Source organism: Oryx dammah, unplaced genomic scaffold, assembly GCF_014754425.2.
Source record: "Oryx dammah isolate SB20612 unplaced genomic scaffold, SCBI_Odam_1.1 HiC_scaffold_6, whole genome shotgun sequence".
In the NCBI taxonomy this organism is placed as follows: Eukaryota; Metazoa; Chordata; class Mammalia; order Artiodactyla; family Bovidae; genus Oryx; species Oryx dammah.
Genome location: NW_024070190.1, coordinates 41,930,116 through 41,956,817, shown reverse-complemented (window position 1 = coordinate 41,956,817; position 26,702 = coordinate 41,930,116). Strand labels below are relative to the sequence as shown.

At 36.0% G+C, this 26,702-nt stretch overlaps 1 protein-coding gene across 2 annotated transcripts in view; it reads left to right on the top strand.

Annotated features, from left to right (window-relative positions):
• CABCOCO1 (ciliary associated calcium binding coiled-coil 1) overlaps nt 1-26,702 on the top strand; it is a 176,179-nt gene that overhangs the window by 67,963 nt on the left and 81,514 nt on the right. For both annotated transcript variants that reach the window (XM_040242300.1, XM_040242301.1), the window contains one exon: nt 3,771-3,843. In XM_040242300.1, the coding sequence (XP_040098234.1) occupies nt 3,771-3,843 (73 nt within the window). The remainder of the gene's footprint in view (nt 1-3,770; nt 3,844-26,702) is intronic.

Genomic DNA, 26,702 nt, shown 5'->3' with positions numbered 1-26,702 from the left:
AAGGAAAGGAAAAGGAAAACCTGTTCCCCAAGATCCTTCTGCCCATCAGAGGTTGGAAATCACAAGGCAGGGGAGTTTAAACCATTCTTCTTTTCTTTTTCTCTCTATTTGAGCCTTCTAGGTCTCTCTTGCACATTTTTCAGCTGAACTCTCAGCCCAAGAGTTTTACTTTGGGCATAAGGAAGGATAATTAATCACAACAGCAAAACCCAAGCACCTTCTAGATAGTGAAAGATGGCAGCTCTTTTCTTCTTCATCTCATCTCTCTGGACGAATATTCATCAACGTGTTTCTTTTCATTTTATTTACATTCAGAAAATGATTAAGTGAGGAGAGGGTGTCAGTATTAGTCATCTTTAGATCCTAAAAGTTAGCTTCACAAAACAAAATTACCTAGTAATTTTGTAAAAAGTAAAAAAGTAAAATTTTGTAAAAGGTAAAAAGTCTTACCTCTCCCCACCCTACCCCCCAAAATTGGAAGTTTAGTCAAATAAGGTAAATCAGAACTAGTTTTTCTTTTTAAAAAAAAACAATAATACTTTACTTACTTTTTGACTGCACTGCGTCTTCTTTGCTTTGCACAGGGTTTCTCCAGTTGTAGTGAGTGGGGGCTATGCAGCAAGCAGGGCCTACTCATTGGTGTAGTGCACAGGCTTATCATTGCAGTGGCCTCTCTTGTGGAGCACAGAATCTAGGGTGCACAGGCTTCAGTAATTGCGGCACACAGGCCCAGTAGTTACGTCTCACAGGCCCTAGAGCATGCAGGATACAGTAGTTACAACATGCAACCTGGTAGTTGCAGCTCATGGGCTCTAGAGCACAGGCTCAGTAGTTGTAGTGGATGGATTTAGTTGCTCTGTGGCATGTGGAATCTTCCCAGACAAGGGATTGAACCCGTGTCCCCTGCATAGCAGGTAGATTCTTATCCAGTACATCACTAAGGAAGTTCCAGAACTAGTTTTGATGCTGTTAAATCTTTATGTTGTGATTTCAAAGAAATTACATGTTCTAAATGTCTGTGTTACATAGAATAAAATATCAGTTGGTAAGTAGGATACCTGGAGTTGATACTGACATTGTGTAAAGAGAAATGTGCTTTTCTACAGCACTTGTTCACAGTGTCACATAGATCCACAAATATTAGCTTAATGGCAGGTAAATCATATAATAGTTACCATTTTAATGACTACAGAGAAATTTTCTAAATATGAAGCTAACTCATGTATCAAAAATATAACCATGTTTCATTTTAGTCTGATAATTAAGTTGAATCAACCAGTGATAGCCCTAGTCAATTTTGGGAGAGTGCTTTTTATAACATGACTTATTACACATGAAACTTAACTGACAATAAAATTGAAATTTCATTTGATGCTCTTAATAAGTCTGCACCATATACTCTATCAATATAAGGCATTTATGAATTAAAAAATGAATACCAAAATTCCTTCCCAACATTGCTATAAGTACTGAGTAATCTGAGTAATATATACATAGCTTTTTAACATAAGACATTATTTAGATATCCATCGGCTTCAAGGACACTTCTGCCATTGTATATTCTATGTATTCTATAGAAATCAGGTGAAGGTAATGTGCACAGACGTATACCCAATATAAGAAAACCAACACTGTCCCTGTTTGCACATGTGCACTTCCTGGTGTGGAGCCAGGTATCTTGACCCATTTTAATTCTGAGTCCTCTCCTTTTGATTTAAGACTAAGACAGATGTTTGACAAAATAATCTAGGGATTTGAGTCAACTGGAAGTTCAAAGGTAGAGGTAAAAAATACATTCCCATTTCCGAAGTGATACTTTGTTCCCATATAAGTCTCCCTGGTAAAGTGAGAGAACCCCAGCTGTGGTGGGGACCAGATCAAGGCACTGGGGGTGACTTGACCAGCAACTGAGTAAGTGCCTCCCTTAGGTGGCCCCTCTCCTTGCCTGTCTCTCTATAGCCCTGACCTTGCCCAACTTTGCCTCTTTGACCACTGCATCCAAGTCATGCATTTTATATTAATTGTAAGAAGTGAATTTCTTTTTTAGTATGGGATAATCTAATAATGACTTCCCTGGTGGTTCAGGTGGTAAAGAATCCACCTGTAATGAAGGAGACCCAAGTTTGATCCCTGGGAGATCCCCTAGAGAAGGGAATGGCAACCCACTCCAGTATTCTTGCCTGGAGAATTCCATGGACAGGGGAGCCCGGTGGGCTGCAGTCCATGGGGTCACAAAGAGTTGGACACAGCTGAGCAACTAATGCTAATCTAATAACTATATGCAATAAGGAGAATAAGGTGGAAACATTATGAAATTGCAGGAAGGAAGATTTATGAATTGACTTCATTGAGTGACACAAGATGGGGGAAGGAAAGTTTTATACCAGTTAACTGAAAAGAAGCCAAGCTCTTTCCAAAATACTCTACAGTCTTATTTTTCTACTCAGAGTCAGTTATTGACAATGTAATACTTTTCATCTTAAAGCTTTCTCTAGGTAACCAATGTAAGGGAAGGTGGGTTTGAATGTATTTTGCTTCATTGAATCATCAAATGTCACTAATCTTAATGTATTTTCTAGCCAACAAATCAAAGTAATGTCAAGATCTAAGTTAGTTTTCTGAATGTTGATGACTAATTTGAATGTAGTAAAAAAAAAAAAACATGACTGATCTGCACACACATCACTTTTTAATGGATTGTGTTGGTAGTGAGATCAACTGGTAATATAACTCAGAGACACCCAGCTGCCTGAGGATTTCTTCATTGATTTCAAATGAATTGAAACTTTGATCCATTACAGCATTCAGAAGCCATTATTATACATGCTCTGTAGCTACATTTTGCAAATGTTAATTTCTCAGTTATATTAAAATCAATTTTCTTAAATAGCAAAAGGCACCAGAGTGAAAGAGAAACCACTAAGACAATTTTTTTGTTCTTTCGGCATTTCACTGTATTATGAGTCTATTAATTTTCCCAACCAGCAGGAGGAGAATTAGAAAAATTCAAATATTATCACAAACAGGATATTAGAAGTCAACCTTTCAGTAAATTTTTAACTCTCAGTAACACATTGCTGAGATATTTAACCTTACTAGAAATACATATATTTTAAGAAACTCCTATCTTTTATCTCTTTATAGGTTTTATACACTGACCACCTAGTCTTTAGTGTAGGAGCTAAAGAAATTATCTTTCTTAAGTTAATTCCTGCCTTTGATGTGTAATCGAATATTCTTTAAGAAAATCAGACATCTTCTAAAAAGTAGTTCAGTTAACATTACATCATTTTTCAGGTGTTATTAGAGATTAATCTTGAAACAGTTTGAGAACATGAGAGGTTTAATTGATATGGAAGTAGCCTTAGAATTCAGTGCTATTCGTATGAGAGGAAATTGATTCCAGTTTGGAACAAAACATGAAAAAGAATATGAAGGTTGGTGTTTAGGTGCATTGCATTATTTGGTCATGAGCCAAGAAAAGTCAAGATGAAATCTACCCCAAACCTATCCATTCATCACAGATTAGTTTACCGATACTAATTTAGGTACTGTGTTATATTGTCATTGTATCAGAAAATAAGCCTTTAAATTTCTTAGCATTTCTGGGCAACATATTTTGAAGTAGTGGAGGCAACTGATACCATATTAGTGTTTAATGTCTTTAGCTTGGTCAATGCAGACAACTTTCCTGTATTAAATATTCTTATATATTTGCTTTTTTCCCTGAAATAAATTTATCAGTTTTCCACATTTATTTTGTGTTTCAGCTTATTTCAACACTACAAGCTGTATGAGTTTCTGTTCTTCTCTGCCAGGGAAGAAATTGTGATAGGAACTGAGGTAAGTAATTTATCTAGATGGAACCAATTAAGCTGAATCACTTAATGCATGCTGATCAGCATCTGGATCTTTAACTGCTTAAAGCAACTTCTTGTCAAGATTACTCAAGTGTTAATATAACCAACTAGTAGTTTGCAAAAAGAATAATTACACAAAGTGAGCTTTGGATTAAGAAAATAAGCTGTCTTTTGGCATTAAAAGCATTGTAAATCACATATACTTTATGTATTTATGGATTATTTGACAAAGCTCAGTTGGATAGAGTATGTGTGTCTTCATACAAATAAAATCAGAAAAAGTGAGATAAATTAATTCAGTTAAATCTCTTCTAATTTCACATTTATTTTCAGTGTACTCATTGTTTAAGGCCTAATTCAAATCCCACTTTCTCAACGAAGCAAACCTTCCTTAATTACGTCACATCTCAAAGGAAGGGTTTAGAGAAACTCTTTAATCACATTCTATTATTTTATTCCAATTTATCTCTTTCTGCTGAATATTGGCTACTCTTAGCACACCAGCAAGCATGTATGTTTACATCACGTTATATGGTTTTCTAATTGTTTCCCAGGGATTGATATAGTTGACATAATCCAACTGTAATTTCCTTGAAGCCGCGAATCATGTGCTGTTTTACTGTGCAACATATAGTATAATGCAGGGCACATAGCAATGCCTCTTAATGCTACATAAGTGATTCAGTGACAGTGCATATAACAGCAGTTCTACAAGAAATGGTTTACCTAAAGCTATTTTTGAACACTCTTACATGTAATCACATATTCATAATTACTAGAAATGAATCCACAATAAGAAAACATCTTATGAAGGCTATGCTGTACGTAGTCGCTAAGTCAGTCCAACTCTAAAGATGCCGTAAAAAGTGCTCTTTAGATTCTCCACTAGAAAAATAGGAGACGGGAATGGTCATGGTCAGAAATAAAGTGAATAAGGGGATATTTACATTATCTGTATAATCTTCCTAATATGAAGAAGCAGATGCAATGCGCCAGCCATTTGGTCTTCCCTAGTATTGTTACTCTGCAGTTTATAAATTGCTGACTTCATTAAACACCTGAGTCATGGTGTCTCACTCTCCCTTTGGGTACTTGTTCTACTGTTGACCTTTTAAATGAGCTGAAGGAAAACAAGGAACCCTTTTTGCTTTTGACTTTCCTTAAAAGTTCTTCTTTGCAGTCTCCTCATTTTGTATCTTAAATTAGAGGTCACTTGACAAAAGTTTCACTGAAAATGTTTCCATTTCAGAATTAAATCATATAGTATGACAGCATTATAATAATCATCTGTTTGGCATACAACCCTATCTTACCTACTCAGCAAAACTTTGGGAAAATGGTAGTGGCTTCCAAGAGCAGCATACACAGATATTTAGAGTCATGAAGAAAAAAATTTTGATGAAAAACTCCCTTTCCCTTTGTTAATTACACAATTGTGCCTTTCTTCTCCATTGTAAGGTTATATTTAGGTGACATTAATGCTTATGGAAAGAAAAAAATGGAGAAAGTAAACAAGGATTGATCCATTTATTTTCTATTGTCTTTTGTATTTTCCCCAAGTTGACCAGAGATATAAATAAATTCCTTAAGGAAAGGATGTTGGGTCTTCAAGAATTAGATCATTCATATAATTTTAAAGGATTAACCAAAGCAAATGTTATACTACAATTATTTTATAGCATTTTAGAAGTTTCTGATAATGTTTGGTGCAAATACCTTTTTTTTAATTAACAACCTTTCATAGACGCCTGGTCCACTAACATAATTATTCATGCTGACCTCAGGGCTCTGGAACCAAACAAGGGCCATACAACAGCCATGTAAGTGATCCAAATTTAAATCTCAGGCAAGAATTCAAGTTAAGTAACACTGATGAAATTTAGTTTGTTTCTTAGTTATGGATAGATGATTATAACAAAACACATAAATCACCTCTAAGAATAATTGCTAAATATTAATTTTAATTATTAATAAAGAACATAAATCATACTCAATTTTTTCTTGGGTTTTAGTTTAAAGAAAATTGAATTTGTATTTTTTATTTTAACAGTTGTTTCTAGCTATTTCTACTCACCTTTTAAAAGAAATTTCATATTAGGTCATAGAGGTATATTTTTGGTAATTCATTATTCTTGACCTGAGATTTCTCATAATCTAGAAATCTAAGATATACAGTTCTATAAGCAGCATGTTTTGTAGTTCCTTCAATAGTTCGCATATAAACATATGTTGAAAAAGGTAGTAAACAACTAGAATGAGCTAGAATAATGACAGGATGGAGCAGAGAACAAAGGCAGCAGATAGATACCTGTAGTTGTAGCCATCTTAGAGGATGACACTTAATTTACTTATAGAGATGAGAATTTCCTTTTAATCACCCAAGCCAAGAACTCTCCAAGTCTGTTGTTTTGGCAATACGATTAGATCACAGATCCACAGACATAACAATTATAAGGGAACCAAAATCTCCTTAAGGCAGCAGTCCCCAAACTTTTTGGCACTAGGGACTGGTTTTGTGGAAGACATTTTTTCCATGGACCAGGTTGAGGGGGATGATTTTAGGATAATTCGAGTATATTGCATTTATTGTACACTTTGTTTCTATTATTACATGGGCTCCACCTCAAATCATCAGCCATTAGATTCCAGAGGTTTGGGACTCCTGCCTTAAGGGGTATGTATTTTCTATGGCCTTGAAGACCCACCCAGAAACCTGGAAACTGTCCTTTGCTTTGGTTACCTGAAAACTAGGAGAAACAGTGAATACTTGTACACAAAGAACCCTGTTGGATAGTAGCAATGATGATGATCAAAAACTTATAGCAGATACCCAAAGACATGGTTCTAACCAGGTATCTACTGCCGGGCATCTACTAAAATGAGATGATACAGTTATAGCATTTATTCATTATTCCACATGTTTTTGTGATCCAGTTCCTATTATGCTCTAGGCCTTGTACAAAAGTTCCAGGGATACACAGTGACAAGCAATGATCCTTGTCCTCATGGAGTTTACTGTCGAATGAGAGGAGAGAGATGATTAAGTAATTACAATATAGGGGGGCTTCCATTAACAAGTGAAGTCTAAGAGGAAACCTAAAGGCTGTGAATGAGTTAGCCAGGAAGTATATTGTTTTGATGCAGGTGAAAGAAATTCCACTCAAAATGGTTCGATTAATTAAAAAAGGGGGAAGATATCTTATTATGTCGTGTGCTTGTGTGCTTAGTCACTTAGTCATGTCTGACATTTGGGACCCCATGGACTGTAGCACCGCAGGCTTCTCTGTCCATGGAATTCTATAGGCAAGGATACTGAAGTAGGTTGACATTCACTTCACCAGGGGATCTTCCCAACCCAAGGATTGAACCCTGGTCTCCTGCATTGCAGGCAGATTCTTTACCAACTGAACTACCAGGGAAGTCACTAACAGGTAAAGGTAGGGGTGAAAGCTGGACTAAAACTAACTGGATCTCATAGTCAACCATGTTACTGAGTGTGTATGTACATGTGGATCTGTATATGCATGCATGTGGTTCAGTCTCTCATCTCTCCTAGACTTTTTTCATTTCTTTTTTCTGAACAGCCTTGTTCCCTTCTATTGCAGTCAGGCTTCCTCCGGCTGGTGGTGGACATGAAAGAGACAGCTACAGTTTAGCACCTCCAAAAGAAAGAAACATTCCTCCTCCCAATATTACTTTCTGTGTTTGTGTTATATGTCTGCTCTCAATTAGTCATTGTGACCAGAGGAGTGATATTATTAGAAAACCCAAGTTGACCATATTGAATGGGTGAAAGAACATGAATAGATCCCCAAAGAAGCAGGAAGAACTTTTCCAAATGGAACAGTGGTTTTATCAAAAGAATAAACTAAGCACACATGTACAATTCCTCTTGCATCCAAAATTCTATAAAAGACCAAAATTTTCAAAATTCAGAATGCTATAGACAAGAGGTTTGATGACATCTAAAATGATAAATTATTCATTAGATGAAACTGTAGCCCCATATGTACTGAAAAGACACTACAGAGTTAATGCTACATTTCTTTAGGCATCCTAAGTTGATACAGAAATGAGAGAAACTTTGAGCGGGAAAATGATGAAAGCATTACTTTCAGGTCAGTTTTCATTCCAATCCCAAAGAAAGGCAATGCCAAAGAAAGCTCAGACTACCACACAGTTGCACTCATCTCACATGCTAGCAAAGTAATGCTCAAAATTGTCCAAGCCAAGCTTCAACAGTATATGAACTGTGAACTTCCAGATGTTTAAGCTGGATTTAGAAAAGGCAGAGGAACCAGAGATCAAATTGCCAACATCCATTGGATCATCGAAAAAGCAAGAGAGTTCCAGAAAAATATCTACTTCTGCTTTATTGACTATTTCAAAGCCTTTGTGTGGATCACAATAAGCTGTGGAAAATTCTTAAAGAGATGGGAATACCAGACTACCTGACCTGCCTCCTGAGAAATCTGGATGCAGGTCAAGAAGCAACAGTTAGAACTGGACATGGACCAGACTGGTTTCAAATTGGGAAAGGAGTACATCAAGGCTGTATATTGTCACCCTGCGTATTTAACTTATATGCGGAATACATCGTGAGAAATGCTGGGCTAGATGAAACACAAGCTGGAATCAAGATTGCCAGGAGACATATCAAAAACCTGAGATATGCAAATGACACCACCCTTATGGCAGAAAAAGAAGAGGAACTAAAGAGCGTCTTGATGAAAGTGAAAGAGGAGAGTGAAAAAGTTGGCTTAAAACTCAACATTCAGAAAACGAAGATCATGGCATCTGGTCCCATCACTTCATGGCAAATAAATGGGGAAAGAGTGGAAACAGTGACAGATTTTATTTTGGGCTGCAGATGGTGACTGCAGCCGTGAAATTAAATGACGCTTGCTCCTTGGAAGAAAAGTTATGACTAACTTAGAGAACATTTTAAAAGGGAGACATTACTTTGCCAACATAGGTCTGTCTAGTCAAAGCTATGGTTTTTCCAGTAATCACGTATGGATATGAGAGTTGGACTGTAAAGAAAGCTGAGTGCCGAAGAATTGATGCTTTTGAAATGTAGTGTTGGAGAAGACTCTTGAGAGTCCCTTGGACAGCAAGGAGATCAAACCAGTCCATCCTAAAAGAAATCAGTCCTGAATATTCATTGGAAGGACTGATGCTGAAGTTGAAACTCCAATACTTTGTCCACCTGGTGCAAAGAACTGACTCATTGGAAAAGACCCTGATGCTGGAAAAGATTGAAGGCATGAGGAGAAGGGGACAACATTGGATGAGATGGTTGTATTGCATCACTGACTCAATGCACATGAGTTTCTGTAAGCTCCAGGAGTTGGTGATGGACAGGGAGGCCTGGCCTGCTGCATTCCATGGGGTTGCAAAGAGTTGGACACGACTGAGTGACTGAACTGAACTGATGAAAGCAAGTAGAGCAGCTACACCATTTAGTCCATTTACCTTCTGCTGCTTGTACAGAACACTGGGATTCTGTGGCATTCCTTCCCATGCTAAAGAAACTATTGTGGGTGTTGACACTAAAGAGGAGGGCAGTTCTGTAGTGGCCACTGATGTTCAGAAGTGATGGTGAGTACACCCTGAATGCCTTATAACATCATTCTTTATGCCTCCCCTACAGTGTCTAAAGGCAAGCTTGGCAAACAGACATCCACAGACAAATGAGCAAGGATCATCTAATGTGAAGGTCAGCTGGCAGCACAAAATCAACAAGTAGTTGAGGAAAATAAAATTATAAGAGATGCATGAAACTGTATGAACAGATCAAATGATAGCTGAGGAATAGAGTTGATAGAGCAAATGTTAGATCTAAACTCTGATTAATAGTCTCACAAAAGTTTAAAAGTTTATTGTTTTCTTGACAAATGAACTGATAGAGATCTTGTTTGTTTAAAATGAGATTTGAAAATGTTTATAAAATATCAATTTTCTGTTGATAGGCTTGAAAATCCAGAGAAAGCAATATTCGGGGAACTGTAAATTTTACCTGAGAAATACAGATTTCCTTGAGAGTGTAGAAAATCTTAATAGAATGTTAAACATATAAAATATTGAACACTCAACACATAAAAATGCCATCAGATGTAGGTTTTATAGGCTAGTTCTACCAAAATTTTTTTAACTTTTATTTTGTCTTGAGATATAGCCAATTAGCAAATAATGTTGTGATAGTTTAAGGGGAACAGCAAAGGGATTCAGGCATATATATTTACATATATCCATTCTCCCCAAACTCCCTTTCCATCTAGGCTGCCACATAACATGGAGCAGGTGCTATATTGTAGGTCCTCGCTGGGTGTCCGGATAATTAGGAAGTTTGGGATGGACATGTACCAAAATTTCTAAGAGGAAACATTTCCTTTTTATATGTTATTATAGAGCATAGAAGGAGATGGAAAGCTTTCAACTCATTCTCTGAAGTTAATATAATCCTGAGAAAGTTTTAAATTTATCCTGTGAATCGGTAATAAATTATAATTAGAAATAGAAAAGAATAACACAATATTGTAGGCAATCACAGTTATGAAAATATTATAGATGCTTTAATCTTAAATAAAATATTGTGAAGTGAAATATGGCAAAGGATTAGATGTTCAGATAGTGTTTATTCCAGATATGAAAGGATGGTTTAACACTGGGATATCTATTAATGTAATTTAGTACATTATCAGATTAGAGGAAGAAAAAACCAAATGATGATCTCAATAGATACAGTAAAACATTTGATAAATATCCATTTCTCATTTTAAAAAGACTCTAGTTAGCCCATAATGTAGGTTTACACTCTTAACTGATAGAATATACCAAAACTGAAATCTCTCTAAAATGTCTTAATGAAGCCATTAAAATACCCAGAAAGAACAAGACAAGGCTGATAATTTTGACCCAGCATTGGATTTTTAGTTCCTCACCAATTTGATAAAACAAAAAAGAAGTCAAAATTAGAAGAAAAAGGGAGGTATTGAAAAACAAGATACAAAGCTGTCATTGTTTGCAGATGGTATGGTAAGAAGCCATCATTAAGAAAAAAATATTTTCCTGTATTTTGGTAATAGCCTTGAAGAAAAAGATCACATTGGTAATAATGAAAACCATAAAATATGTAGGAATGAACCTAACAAAATGTGCAAGAATAGTACAAAGAAAATTGAACATTTTATTTGTTGAATACTTTAGATCTTCTATCCTATAGAATTTACTGATATTTGACTAAATTTTACCTAAATTTGACTGCATTTCTGTGGTATCTCTTCCTTATTTCCAGAACACAGTTAATGTTGGAAGGCTAACTAGATTTCACTTCAGATATTTAGCAAGAATGTTTTGAAGGTGGTTTTGTACAGTCTTATTAAGAGGCAAATAGTGTCTGGTTTTCTTTCTTTTTCTTTTTCTCTTTTAATATTTTGTCATTCTTCATTTATGAGCTCAATATTTCTAGAAACAAACTTTCACTCTTCAATTATTTGATTAAAATGGGATATAGTTCATATGGAAAAGAAAGAACAGGTTTCTTATTCTCTCCCTTTCTCTGAAAGTTTTCAAAATAATAAGTTGGATTTTTAGTATACTTCAAAAGTGATGGTGGTAGACTAAATAATTAATTTCCCTCCCATCATTTCAAGATGCCTACATACCAATTCCTGGAACCTGTGGATATGTAATCTTACATGTGAAAGAGATTTTGCAGATATGATTAAGCTGAAGGCTTTGAGATGGGAGGATTATCCAAGTAGGCTCAATGTGATCATGTTCCTCCTAAGAGGAAAAGAGAGAAAATAGAGAGTCAGTGACAAGGGGAGAGATTTGAATATGCTAAATTGTTGGCTTTGAAGATGGAGGAAGAGGCAAGGAGCCAAGGAATTCAGGTGCCCTCTAGGAGCAGACAGAGAAGGCAGTGGCAACCCACTCTGGTACTCTTGCCTGGAAAATCCCATGGATGGAGGAGCCTGGTAGGCTACAGTCCATGGGGTCACGAAGAGTTGGACACAACTAAGCGACTTCACTGGAGGAGGCAATGGCACCCCACTCCAGTACTCTTGCCTGGAAAATCCCATGGACGGAGGAGCCTAGTAGGCTGCAGTCCATGGGGTCGCTAAGAGTCAGACACGACTGAGCGTCTTCACTTTCACTTTTCACTTTCATGCATTGGAGAAGGAAATGGCAACCCACTCCAGTGTTCTTGCCTGGAGAATCCCAGGGACCGAGGAACCTGGTGGGTTGCCGTCTATGGAGCTGCACAGAGTCAAACACGACTGAAGCAATTTAGCAGCAGAGCGACTTCACTTTCACTTTTCATGGCCATGCATTGGAGAAGGAAATGGCAGCCCACTCCAGTGTTCTTGCCTGGAGAATCCCAGGGACAGGGGAGCCTGGTGGGCTGTCGTCTGTTGGGTCACACAGAGTCAGACACGACTGATGCAACTTAGCAGCAGCAGCAGCTAGGAGCTGAATAAGGCAAGGAAACAGATTCTCCTGTAGAGTCTCTGAACTGAATGGAGCCTCTTCAGCACATTAAGTTGAGGACTTCTGACTTCCTGAACTGTAAAAAAAATTTATGTTAATTTAAGCCACTGTTTGTGGTAATTTGTTGTAGCAAGAATAGGAAACTGAAATAGATTTTATTTTGTTTCTGTTTTGTTTGATCCATATTAATTACTATTGTTAATGCTCAGTTTAACTCATTATGACCAGTAATTCCATTGGTTTATTTGTGAATCCCTGTCAGAATATCACCCTGCTTTAATTACCATACCATAATAGAATTTCTTGCTATCTACTATGGCAGTGCCTTCTTATTGTTATCCTTCTTCATTATTTGGCTGATTATATACTTCATACTAAAATACTGTGAAAGAAAAGAGGAATACTTTTGATGAGCTTATTGGTAATCTGGAAACAACTGAGGAAAGAATCTCTGAACTAGAGGATATTATCAAAAGAATCCTCAAACCAAAAACCAAAGAAAACAAACACTGAAAGAGAAAAAAAAATGGAACAGACTATTCAAGGTCTACAGGACAGCTACAAAAGGTATTGCATACATATAGTGGGAAAAGCAGGAGTAGAAGGAGAGAAAGGGAGAGAAGAAATATTTGAAGCAATAATGAATGAAATTTTCCCCAGAAGAATTTCCCCACATCCTGGGAGGTCAGAGAACCTCAAAGATGATAAATGCCAAAAAAATTATACCTAGGCATGTAATTTTTAAACTATATAAAATCAAAGATAAAGAAAAATTCTGAAAGTAGTAGGAGGGGAAAAAAAACTCAACCTGTACAAACCAGTATAAGAATTACTTTCAATTTCTCTGAAACCATACAAGTAAGAACTGAGTGAAGTGTTTAGTGTTGAAAGAAAAAAACTACCAACCTAGAATTCTATACATTGTGAAATTATCCTTAAGAAGTGAAAAAGGAAGGCTTTCTGAAACAAATAGTCCTGAGGGAATTTGTTGCCAGTAGACCTGGCTTGCAAGAAATGTTAGAAGAAAGTTATTTAAAGAGGCAAAATAATATAGGTCATAATCTTAGATCTGCATAAAGTAAAGAAGTGCATTCAAAGAGGGAATAAATGAAGGTAAAATAAGAACTTTTGATTTTCTTTTTTCTTAATTTATCTAAGAGTAAAATTTGTTTAAATAATAATGCATTTGATTTTATATATATATATATATATGCTTATCTATAAGTGACATGAATTTCATGATGGATATAAGAGACAACAGAGAAGAAATAGGTTTATTTTGTTTTTATAAGGTCCTTACATTACCCACGAAGCAGTATACTATTATTAATATTTAAAATTGGACTTGGATTGGCTGTAAGTGGATATTGAAAACCAGAGAACACCACTAAAAAAGTAATATGCTAAGAAATGGAAATTATATATATATGGAAATTATATAATATATATATAATGGAAATATAATGGATATATATATAATGGAAATTATATATTATATAATTATATTGAATTTTCAATTAAAGGGGCAACAAATAAGCAGAAACAAATATGGTATGTATTAATCCAGCTATATCAAATCTAATGTCAGTGGTTTAAATGCATGGAAAAAAAAGATTGTCTTGAAAACAATATGATCATCTCAGTAGATCCAGAAAATGCTTTTGACAAAATTCAATACAGTTTATGATAAAAACTCTCTAGAAAGTAGGCATATAGGGAGCACACTTCAACATAATAAAGGCCATATATGACCAACCTGTGGGCTTAACTGGTGACTCAGATGGTAAAGAATCTATCTGCAATGCAGGAAGCCCAGGTTAGATCCCTGGGTTGGGAAGATCCCCAGAAAAAGGTAATAGCAACCCACTCCAGTATTCTTGCCTGGAGAATTCCATGGACAGGGGAGCCTGGTGGGCTACAGTTCATGGGGTCACAAAGAGTTGGACACAACTGAGCGACTAACACACACATACACACATGACAAACCTATAGCTAATACTGTACTCAGTGGTGGAAAGCTGAAAGCACTTCCTATAAGGGCAGAACAAGACAAGGATTTCCACTTTCACCACTTTTATTCAACATAGTTTTGGAAGCCCTGGCCACAGCAGTCAGAGAAGAAAAAGAAACAGAAGGAATCCAGATTGGAAAATAAGAAATAAAACTTTCACTATTTGCTGATGACATGATACTATACATAGAAAACCCTTAAAATGTTACTGGAATACTACTCCAAATGAATTAAGTTGTAGGATGCAAAATCAACACATAGAAATCTGTTGCATTTCTGTACACTAACAATTATCTATCCCTGCATTCGTATACAGTAAGAATGAAAAATCAGAAAGAGAAATCAGAGAAGCAGTCCCATTTACCATAGCATCAGAAAAAATAAAATTCCTAGGAATAAACCTACCTATGGATACAAAAGACTTGTACTCTGAATATTATAAGATGCTGATGAAAGAAACAGATAATACAAGTAGATGGAAAAAATATCCATGTTCTTGAACTGGAAGAATCAATTGTCAAAATGACTGTACTATCCAAGGCAGTCTATAGATTCAGTGCAGTCTCTATCAAATTATCAATGGCATTTTTCTCGAAATTAGAACAAAAATTTTTACAACTTCTATGGAAACACAAAAGACCCCAAATAGCCAAAAAGCAATCCTGAGAAGGAAAAATGGAGCTGGAGGAATCAGACTCTTTTACTTCAGACTATACTACAAAGCTACATTTATCAAAATAGTATTCACACACACACACACACACACACACACACACACAAAGAAATATAAGTCAATGGAACAGGATAGAAAGCCTAGAAATAAAACCGAACACCTCTGGTCAATTAGTCTATGACAAAGGAGGCAAGACTATACAATAGAGGAAAGACAATCTTCAGTAGATGATGCTGGAAAAACTTGACAGCTATGTGTAAAAAAAATGAAATTAGAACATTCTTTGACACCATACACAAAAGTAAACTCAAGATGGAAAAGCAGTTTGGCATGCAGCCAGTTTTAAGGTCATTGTCCAGTCAGAGGGAGAGAGACTTATTGCCACCTCTGAAGCCTGAACAAGACTACTTCACTAGCTTCCCCGACACAGGTATGAAGAGGACATCACAGAGTGATAAAAGGGTTAATTCTCCAAAAAAACTTGACAGTTCTTAACATATGTGACTTAACAACAGGGTATCAAATTGTGTGAGGCAAAAACTAATAGAATTACAAATTTAAAAGGGATAAATCCTCTATCATAGTTGGAAAGTTCAGCACCCCTCTATTCATAAGAACATAGATCTAGCTGGCAGAAAATCTGTTAAAGACATAGTAAGACTCAACAACACTATCAGTCAACTGAATATAATTGACATCTATGGACTGCTTATCCAACAACAGCAGAGTACACATTCTTTTCAAGCTCACAGGGAGCATTCACCAAAATAGACCATATTCTATAGCATAAAACACACCTTAACAAATTTAAAAGAACAGAAATCATAAATGTCTCCTCATAGATCACAATGGAATTAAACTAGAAATCAATAACAGGAAGGTAACTGAAAAATCCAACAATTTGTAGTAATTAAACACACTTCTAATAACACTGGCTCAGATAAGGCATCTCATGAGAAACTTGAAAGTATTTTGAGCTAAATAAAAATAAAAACACAGCTAATAAAAATTTATGGGATACAGCAAATGCAGCACTTAGAGGGAAATTTATAGCATTGAATGTATATATTGGAAAACAAGAAAGATCTAGAATCAGTAATCTAAATTTCCATGTTAGGAAACTAGAAAAATAAGAACAAATGGAATACAGAGTAACCAAAAGAAAAATAGTCTGCTCCTAAAGAACTGGAGCAGAAATCAATGAAATTGAAAACAGGAAATCAATAGAGAAAATAAGTGAAATCAAAAACTGATTCTTCGAAAAGATCAATGGAATTGATAAGCCTCAGCTAAGCTAATTAAGAAAAAAGAGGGAGGACACAAATGACTACTGTCAGTAATGAAGGAGGGAACATTACTACTTCCCTGTGGACATTAAGAGGATAATAAAGGAATACTGTGAACAGTTCTCTGCGCACAGATTTGATAACATTGATGAAATGAACCAGTTAACTTGAAAGACAAAGTTTGCCAAAACTCACAAAAGAAGAAACAGATGATGTGAATAAATGAATAAGACTATATCTATTAAAGAAAGTAAATAATTAGTAATCTTCCAAAAGACAAGACACATGGCTTAGATGGGCTCACTTCTGAATTGTAACAAACAAATAAGGAAGAAATCATACCAGTTCTCTACGAACTCTTGCAGAAGACAGAAATAGAGGGAATACTTCCTAACTGATTCTATAAGGCCAGCATTACCAAAGTACTAAAATTAGACAAAGACATTATAACAAAAGAAAACTGTAGACTAATAGCTCTCATGAACATAGATGCAGAGGTACTTAACGAAAATTTAGCAAATCTCATCTAGCCATGTATTCACTATGACCAAGTGTGATTTATCCCAGGTATACAAGGCTTATTCAACATTCAAAATTCAATTATTACAATACTTCAAGGCAAGATAAAGAAAAATCACATGATCATAATAAATAGATTCAGAAAAAGCATTACATAAAATTTGATACCCACTTGATATAAAAACTCAGCATACTAGAAATAGCAGGGAACTCCCTCACTTGATAACAAATATCAAAAACCTACAGCTAACATTATTAAACCATTCAATCCTAAAGGAAATCAACCCTAAATATTCATTGGAAGGACTGATGCTGATGCCGGAGCTCTAACCCTTTGGCCACCTGATGCAAAGACTAACTCAGTGGAAGAGACCCTGATGCCAGGAAAGATTGAGGACAGGAAGAGAAGGGGGCAACACAAGATGAGATGGCTGGATGACATCACTGACTAAATGGTCATGAGTTTGACCAAATTCCAGGGGATAGTGTAAGACAGGGAAGCCTGGTGTGCTGCAGTCTATGGGGTTACAAAGAGTCAACCACGATTTAACAACTGAGCAACAAATATCATTAAGCGAGAAACTCAAAACTTTCCACTAAGATAAAGTGTACTACAAGGCAGGGATATCTCTTCTGTACTATAAGTTCTAACTAATAAGACAAGAAGATGATATAAACATTATACAGATTGAGAAAGAAGATATAAAAATGTCTTTGTTTGCAGAGGACCTAACTGTAGAAAATCTGATAGAATTTACCAAAAAAGAAATCCTATAAGAAACAAACACAAGCAATTCTCAAAAGAGTACAGGATAAAAAGTTAATATATAAAAGTCAGTTTCTTTACTATGTATCAGAAAGAACAAGTAGAATTTGAAATTTGAATCACTGTATTCTTTGTATTAGCACTCAAAAAATGAAATACTTAGCCATAAATCTGACAAAATATATACAAGATTTACATGAGGAAAACAAGAACCTCTGAAGAATGAAATGAAAAAAAAACTTGATAAATGGAGCGATATTCCGTGTGTGGGTAGAAAGACTCAATATTGTGAAGACATCAGTTCTTCCCAACTTTATGTATAGATTCAATGCAATCATCATCTAAATCCCCCAAATTTATTTTCAGTTCAGTTCAGTCGCTCAATCATGTCTGATTCTTTGTGACCCCGTGAATCACAGCTAGCCAGGCCTCTCTGTCCATCACCAACTCCCGGAGTTCACTCAAACTCACATCTATCCAGTCGGTGATGCCATCCAGCCATCTCATCCTCTGTTGTCCCCTTTTCCTCCTGCCTCCAATCCCTCCCAGCATCAGGGTCTTTTCCAATGAGTCAACTCTTCGCATGAGGTGGCCAAAGTACTGGAGTTTCAGCTTTAGCATCAGTCCTTCCAATGAATACCCAGGACTGATCTCCTTTAGGATGGACTGGGTGTACCTCTTTGCAGTCCAAGGGACTCTCGGAGGTCTTCTCCAACACCACAGTTCAAAAGCATCAATTTTTTGGTGCTCAGCTTTCTTCACAGTCCAACTCTCACATCCATACATGACCACTGGAAAAAACATAGCCTTGACTAGACGGACCTTTGTGTCAAAGTAATGTCTCTGCTTTTTAATATGCTATCTAGGTTGGTCATAACTTTCCTTACAAGGAATAAGTGTCTTTTAATTTCATGGCTACAGTCACCATCTGCAGTGATTTTGGAGCTCCCAAAAGTAAAGTCTGACACTGTTTCCACTGTTTCCCCATCTATTTCCCATGAAGTGATGGGACCAGATGCCATGATCTTCGTTTTCTGAATGTTGAGCTTCAAGCCAACTTTTTCACTCTCCTCTTTCACTTTCATCGAGAGGCTTTTTAGTTCCTCTTCACTTTCTTCCATAAGGGTGGTGTCATCTGCATATCTGAGGTTACTGATATTTCTCCCAGCATCTTGATTCCAGCTTGTGTTTCATCCAGCCCAGGGTTTCTCATGATGTACTCTGGATAGAAGTTAAATAAGCAGGGTGACAAAATACAGCCTTGATGTACTCCTTTTCCTATTTGGAACCAGTCTGTTGTTCCATGTCCAGTTCTAACTGTTGCTTCCTAACCTGCATATAGTTTTCTCAAGAGGCAGGTCAGGTGGTCTGGTTTCCCATCTCCTTCAGAATTTTTTATAGTTTATTGTGATCCACACAGTCAAAGGCTTTGGCGTAGTTAATAGAGCAGAAATAGATGTTTTTCTGAAACTCTCTTGCTTTTTCTATGATCCAGCGGATGTTGGCCATTTGATCTCTGGTTCCTCTGCCTTTTCTAAAACCAGCTTGAACATCAGGAAGTTCGCGGTTCACGTACTGCTGAAGCCTGGCTTGGAGAATTTTGAGCATTAAAAGTTAGCAATATGTTTTTGGATCTGTCTCATCAGGCAAAGGAAACAAAAGCTAAAAAACACAAATGCGCCCTAGTTGAACGTAAAATCTTTTGCACATCAAAGGAAATCACCAAAATTAAAATACAACCTACTGAGTGGGAGAAGATGTTTGCATTTTTATGCAGGTTTTTTTTTTCTTTCTGTTACTGACTTGTATGAAGTCTTTTTACTTTTGGCGTATTAACCCTTTATGAGTCACATTATTTCCAAAATATACAAACAGCCCATACAACTCAATAAGAAAAAAAGAAAAGAGGAAAAAGGCTCAAATAAAAATGAACAGAAGACCTAAATAGGCATTTCTTCAAAGACATACACATGGCCAATAGGCACATGAAAAAATATTCAAAATCACCAATTATTAGAAAAATGCAAATCAAAACTACAATGAGGTACCACCTCTCACTGGTCAGAATGACCATCCTGAAAAAGTCTACAAATAACAAATGCTGGTGAGGGTGTGTAATAAAAAAGGAACCCTCTTACACTTTTGGTGGGAATGTAAATTGGTGTATTCACTACGGAAAACAATGTGGAGATTCCTCAAAAAACTAAAAATAGAGTTGCCATCTGAGCTTACAGTCTCACTCTTGGACATATATCCAGACAAAACTATAATTTGAAAAGATAGATGCACCCCACCATTCATTGTATCACTATTCACAATAGCCAGGACATTGAAACAACATCAATGTCCAACAGATGAATGGATAAAGAAGATGTGGTACAATGTTCTTGGATTGAAGACTCAATATAGTAAAAATGATTATTACTACCCAAAGTAATTTATAGATTCAAAGATATCCCTATCAAACAACCAATGGTATTTTTCACACAACTAGAACAAAAAATTTCAAAATTCATATGGAAACACAAAAGACCTCGAATAGCCAAAGCAGTCTTGAGAAAGAAAAACAGACCTGAAGTAATCAACTTTCCCAACTTCAGACTATACTACAAAGCTACAGCAATCAAGACAGTATGATACCAGCAGAAAAACAGAAATATAGACCTTTGGAACAAGATAGGAAGCCCAGAAATTAACCCACGCACCTATGAGCACATTATCTTCGACAAAGGAGCCAAGAAAATATAATGGAGAAAAGACAGCCTCTTCAATAAGTGTTGCAGGGAAAACTGGAGAGCTACATGTAAAAGAACCAAAGTAGAACACTTCCTAACACCACACACAAAAATAAACTAAAGATGGATTAAAGACTTAAATGTTAGGCCAAAAACTATAAAGCTTTAAAGGTGTATAAAGCAGTACACTCTTTGACATAATTAGCAAGGTCTTCTTTGACCCACCACATATGGAAATAAAAACAAAAAGAAACAAGTGGGATCTAGTTAAACTTAAAAACTTTTGCACAGCAAAAGAAACAATAATTAGGATTAAAAGACAACCCTCAGGTTGGGAGAAAATAATGACAAATGGAACAGCTGACAAAGGGTTAATCTCCAGAATACATAAGCAGCTCATACAGCTCAATATTAGGAAAACAAACAGCCCAATCAAAAAATGGGCAGAAGACATAAACAGACATTTCCCTAAAGAGGACATACAGATGGCAAAAACATATGAAAAGATTCTCAACATCACCAATTATTAGAGAAATGGAAATCAAAACTACAATGAGGTATCACCTCACACCAGTCAGAATGGCCATCATCAAAAAAAAAAGCTACCAACAGTAAATGCTGGGGAGAATGTGGAGAAAAGGGAAACCTCCTATACTGTTGGAGGTAATGTAAACTGATACAGCTATTATGGAGAACAATATGGAGATTCCTTTTAAAAACTAGGAATAAATCTACCTTATGACCCAGCAACACCCCTGCTGGGCATGTACCCTGAGAAAACCTCAATTCTAAATGACTCATGTACCCCGATGTTCAGTGCATCACTGTTTACAATAGCCAGGACATGGAAGCAACCTAGATGTCCATTGACAGATGAATGGGTAAAGAAGATGTGGTACATATATATAATGGAATATTACTCAGTTATAAAAAAGAATTAATTTTGAGTCAGTTCTATCAAGATGAATGAACCTAGAGCCTGTTATGTACGGTGAAGTAAATCAGAAAGAAAAAAACAAATATAGTGTATTAGCATGTATCTATACAGATCTAGAAAAATGGCATTGATGAACCTATTTGCAGGGAAGGTGTGGAGACACCAATATAGAGGATGGACTTGTGGACACAGTAGGGGAAGGAGAGAGTGAATGGAGACAGTAGCATCAACATGTATACACTATCAAAGTGTAAGATAGATAGCTGGTGAGAAGTCGCTGTGTAGCACAGGCAGCCTGGTCTGGCATTCTATTATGGCCTGGAAGGATGGGGGGGAGGGGGGAGGGTTTAGCAAAGAGGGGATATATGTATAATTATGGTTGATTTACACTGTTGTATGACAGAAACCAACACAACATTGTAAATGCTAAAAAACAAAAAATAAAAGATGTGGTACATATGTTCGGTGGAATACTACTCAGCCATAAAAAGGAATAAATAATGCCATTTGCAGCAATATGGATGGACCTAGAGATTATTATTGGCACCCCACTCCAGTACTCTCACCTGGAAAATCCCATGGAAGGAGGAGCTTGGTGGGCTGCAGTCCATGGGGTCGCAAAGAGTCGGACACGACTGAGCGACTTCACTTTCACTTTTCACTTTCATACATTGGAGAAGGAAATGGCAACCCACTCCAGTGTTCTTGCCTGGAGAATCCCAGGGACCGAGGAGCCTGGTGGGCTGCCGTCTATGGAGCTGCACAGAGTCAAACACGACTGAAGCAATTTAGCAGCAGGAGCAGAGATTATTATACCAAGTCAGAAAGAAAAAGACAAATACCATATGATATCACTTATATGTGGAATCTAAAATATGATACAAGTGAACCTATCAAAGAAGCAGAAACACACTCACAGACCTAGAGAAAAGACTTGTGGTTGCCAAAGGGAAGGTAAATATTTGGAGTGTGGAAATAGCAGATCCAAACTGCTGTATAGAGAAAGGATAAACAAGATCCTATTATATAGCACAGGGAACTATATTCAATACCCTATGATAAATCATAATGCAAAAGAATATAAAAACATGTATATGTATAACTGAATCACTTTGCTGTACAGTAGAAATTATCAAAATATAAATCATCTATATTTGAGTAAAACTAATTTTTTATTACAACATTTTTAATGAATTGATTCTAGATAGAAAGTGAAAGAAATAGAAAAGAATGAAAACAAGTAAAATGTGACAGTAGATCTGAATAATACTGAATTATAATACACCTGTGTTTTGTGTGGCTTAAAATATTACATAGAGAATTAAAATAAACTGATGAAAGTGAAAGTGAAGTCGCTCAAGTTGTGTCCAACTCTTTGCAACCCCATGGACTATAGCCTGCCAGGCTCCTCTGTCCATGGGATTCTCCATGCAAGAATACTGGAGTGGGTTGCCATTTCCTTCTCCAGGGGATCTTCCTGACCCAGGATTTGAACCCAGATCTCCTGGGTTCACTGCCTAAGTCTCCTGCAGGCAGACTCTTTAGAGTCTGAGCCACCAGGGAACCCCAAATAAACTGATAATACTTTATAAATTGAAAGGATGGTAAATTAGTCTGGAGAAGGAAATGGCAACCTACTCCAGTATTCTTGCCTGGAGAATCCCATGGACAGAGAAGCCTGGTGGGCTACTGTTCATGGGGTCACAAAGAGTCAGACATGACTGTGTGACTAAGCACCTTATAAATTGAAAAGAAGGTAAATGAGTTAATGTATTGTTTCTGACATTTTTTGAGAAGAGTCAAAGTATTGATTTATAAACATTTAATAATTTGAGGATGCATAATATTGAAAAATAGAGATATTACTTTGTCAACAAAGGTCCATCTAGTCAACGCTATGGTTTTTCCAGTGGTCATGTATGGATGTGAGAGTTGGACTGTGAAGAAGGCTGAGCGTTGAAGAATTGATTCTTTTGAACTGTGGTGTTGGAAAAGACTCTTGAGAGTCCCTTGGACTTCAAGGAGATCCAACCATTCCATCCTAAAGGAGATCAGTCCTGGGTGTTCATTGGAAGGACTGATGCTAAAGCTGAAACTCCAATACTTTGGCTACCTCATGCGAAGAGTTGATTCATTGGAAAATACCGATGCTGGGAGGGATTGGGGGCAGGAGGAGAAGGGGACGACTGAGGATGAGATGGCTGGATGGCATCACTGACTCGATGGACGTTGAGTCTGAGTGAACTCCAGGAGTTGGTGATGGACAGGGAGGCCTGGCGTACTGTGATTCATGGGGTCGCAAAGAGTCAGACACGACTGAGCAACTGAAATGAACTGAACTGAACTGAACTGAATTTCTAGGATAAGCTTTGGATAAATAATGTTAAGCTAGTAGAAGAGAAAATGGAATAATAAAAATCCATTGGATTAAAAAGTGCTAAATTTAAAATCTCTCATATGAAAACACGAGAAAAATATGGAGGAAAGTAGTTTTTAATTTTGAGATTAAATTTAGTTATAGGATTAACTGCCTAATTTTTTTTTTAAGGTTTAAGGAAGATACTACAAAGAAAAATGTTTTTAAAAAGGCACTTGAAAATTTTTGCAAACAACATTAAAGGTCAAAATTATTTTATGCGTAAATAGTAAGCACAGAGAAAATAAGTAAAAGACAAACAAGACAACAGAAGCATTGCACAGAATTTGAACAGACTGTAAATTTTACTGATAAGAAGATATAAATATATTTAACCTCACTATTAAGGAAGTACAAATAAGAAAAACTATTTTCAACTGTAATATTGGCTAATGTCAAAAAGGTTGATTAACAGCCAGTATTAATGAAGATGCAAGAAAACACAGCTCTATGGCAGGGGATTGTTGAGAAGTTAAATTTTTAAAGCCACTTCGGAGAGTAGATTGGAAAAATCAAATGTAAATATCCTGTGTCCACCAAATTCTAATTTATAAGTATCTTTCATTTGGACATACTCATGTTATATAAAGATGTTTATTCATGAATAGACATCAAAGTATGGTTTATAACAGCTAATAATTTCAGAAAGTGAATAAGAAGGGAAATGACTAAATAAAATGAAGTATAATCACACTGTGGAAAACTAACCAGTCTTTTGAAGGAATCCAGCAGATCCACATGTATGGTTATGTTAGGATCTCAAACATGCTTAAAGAAAAAAGAGCGGTAGAACAATGTGAATAGTGTTTCCCCTTATTTTTAGAGGCAGATAAACATGAAAATACATAGACATGTATATACATTTAAATGATGGTAAAGACTTGAAAGGCTAGAAGATTTACACTAACCTTTAACATGGCAGACCTTTGGGCAAGTGTGTGAAAGTAGGAGTTTGATAGGATTTGAAGAGGGACATTTTATTCTGTGTATTTCAGATTTATGGTAACCTTCTACAGTGTGAATGTCTTCATGTATTACTTGTACAATAATTAAATTGTTCCCTAGTTCATTCCCAAGAAGTAGTGAGGCACATTTTGTAAATTAAATGCAGGCATATAAGCATGCTTCCATATTAATATATTGACAGAGAATTATCATCTGGGTGTTTACAAAACGAAAAACTGAATAGAAAAAAACATAGGTGAACTCTTGATCCATAAAATTTTTAGATACTTTACAAGTGTGTTACTGACATATTTTAAATTTAAGTGTAAACTTGGTTTAACTGAAAAGTCATTTATAGATTAAAAATCTGGTGCTATGCTATAACATCCCAAATTTTCCCTAAGAAATTAAAATTGATATCATGAATTATGTATACATAGCACATTTTTAAAATATTTATTCAGTTTAATTTCACCAGAGTGACAACACATCAAGTCTTGGATCATTTGTACTTTCAAAGGTTATATTATATATGTGTGTGTGTGTGTGTGTATGTATTTAAACAGATGCACACACATATACATATTTGTATTTAAATATAAAAAAGATTAAGTCTGCTTTAATAGTTTCCCTAATTTACACATGTAATAGGTATAATTTTATCTCTTAACTGTTTAAGCCAAAATGCTTAATGTTCAGACTTTTAAGTTTATAATATGGACATTTTCACACACTCTCCCTTTGCACAACTCCAGAGGGCACCGTTCACATCATGATCTATGTGATTGGTGGAGTTGTGCATTACGCAGCCTGCACAGCTGAAAGTGGAGGCCCTGTTTTCACAAGTGGTACTGTGGCAGAATCTGATTATTATAAATATGACATACTTAGAAAGATATTTAAAGAGAATGATAAATATACCTAAGTGGTTACCTTGCCTAGAGTCATATTTTGGCAGCCTTTCAAAACCTAAAATAATACCACTTATAGTCAGCAAATATAGAAAATTCAGACCTCTCTAAAGTCAGTGATGTCAATTGTATATAATTTTATGTTCTGAACACTTATTCTAAATCAAAAACAAAATAAATAAAACACTTTTTTCTTCCTTATTTCAAAACCCAGAGATTAGGGGTGTTAATGACACTGTACTTAAAATGTTAGCTTTTGGCGGAGAAAAATAACCAGATAGAAATATGAATTTATTTTCTTTTTTTAAACTATAAAGTTATGGTGTCCTTAATAAACAAAATATGACACTTATGTAAATGCTCAGCCTTTTAAGGAAAAACAAAAAGCAGAAACAGCATTGCGTGTCTGATCGTATTTTGGAACAGAGTGTGGCAACTGAAGCGTAGCTATAACGATATCTTTTTTCTCTTTAGTTTACCCTTGAGATGTACCTATCAAAATAATCTAAACTTCTCCAGATGATGTTTTTAATCTTGAAAAAAGCTTGTTTTTTTCCCTGGTTGGATGATCCTATTAGCAAACTGCTGGACGGGAAAATCACACAGGACATAGTTTGTGGTTTGACCTGCTCACATAGGGTGTTGCTAAAGAAAATCAATCAGAAACTGTTGTGTTAAAATAACTATATCTGCTCTACCTGGCATGTGTGACTGACTTTAGAATCTATCAGTTAAAGAAAATGGTTGATGCTTGAGAAAACAGTTTATCAAACTTCTTGTTCTTTTTCCACAAAGCACAGGGAAATAATCATCCTGCCCTAAGTATCAGTCTTTTAAGAGAAATTTAGGGGATCTGTCTCCAGTATAAAATAATTGATAAATGGCAGGAGCATAATTTAAAGATGGTTTCCGTCACCAATCGTATGGCACGTAAACTCTTGAACCTGTTACTCAGGTCTTTCCATCTGTTGGCCCACTAACATTAATCTCAGTTCCGCTGTGACCAGTTCTCTGATGAACTAAGTTGGTTGGTCTTTTCATAATTACAGGGTTCCTACTTCCTTTTGCCTTGACATAAGCTTTTCCTGCTGCTTGAAATGCTCTTCAACCTTTTTTCTGCCAATTCAAATCTAATTATTCCCTCATA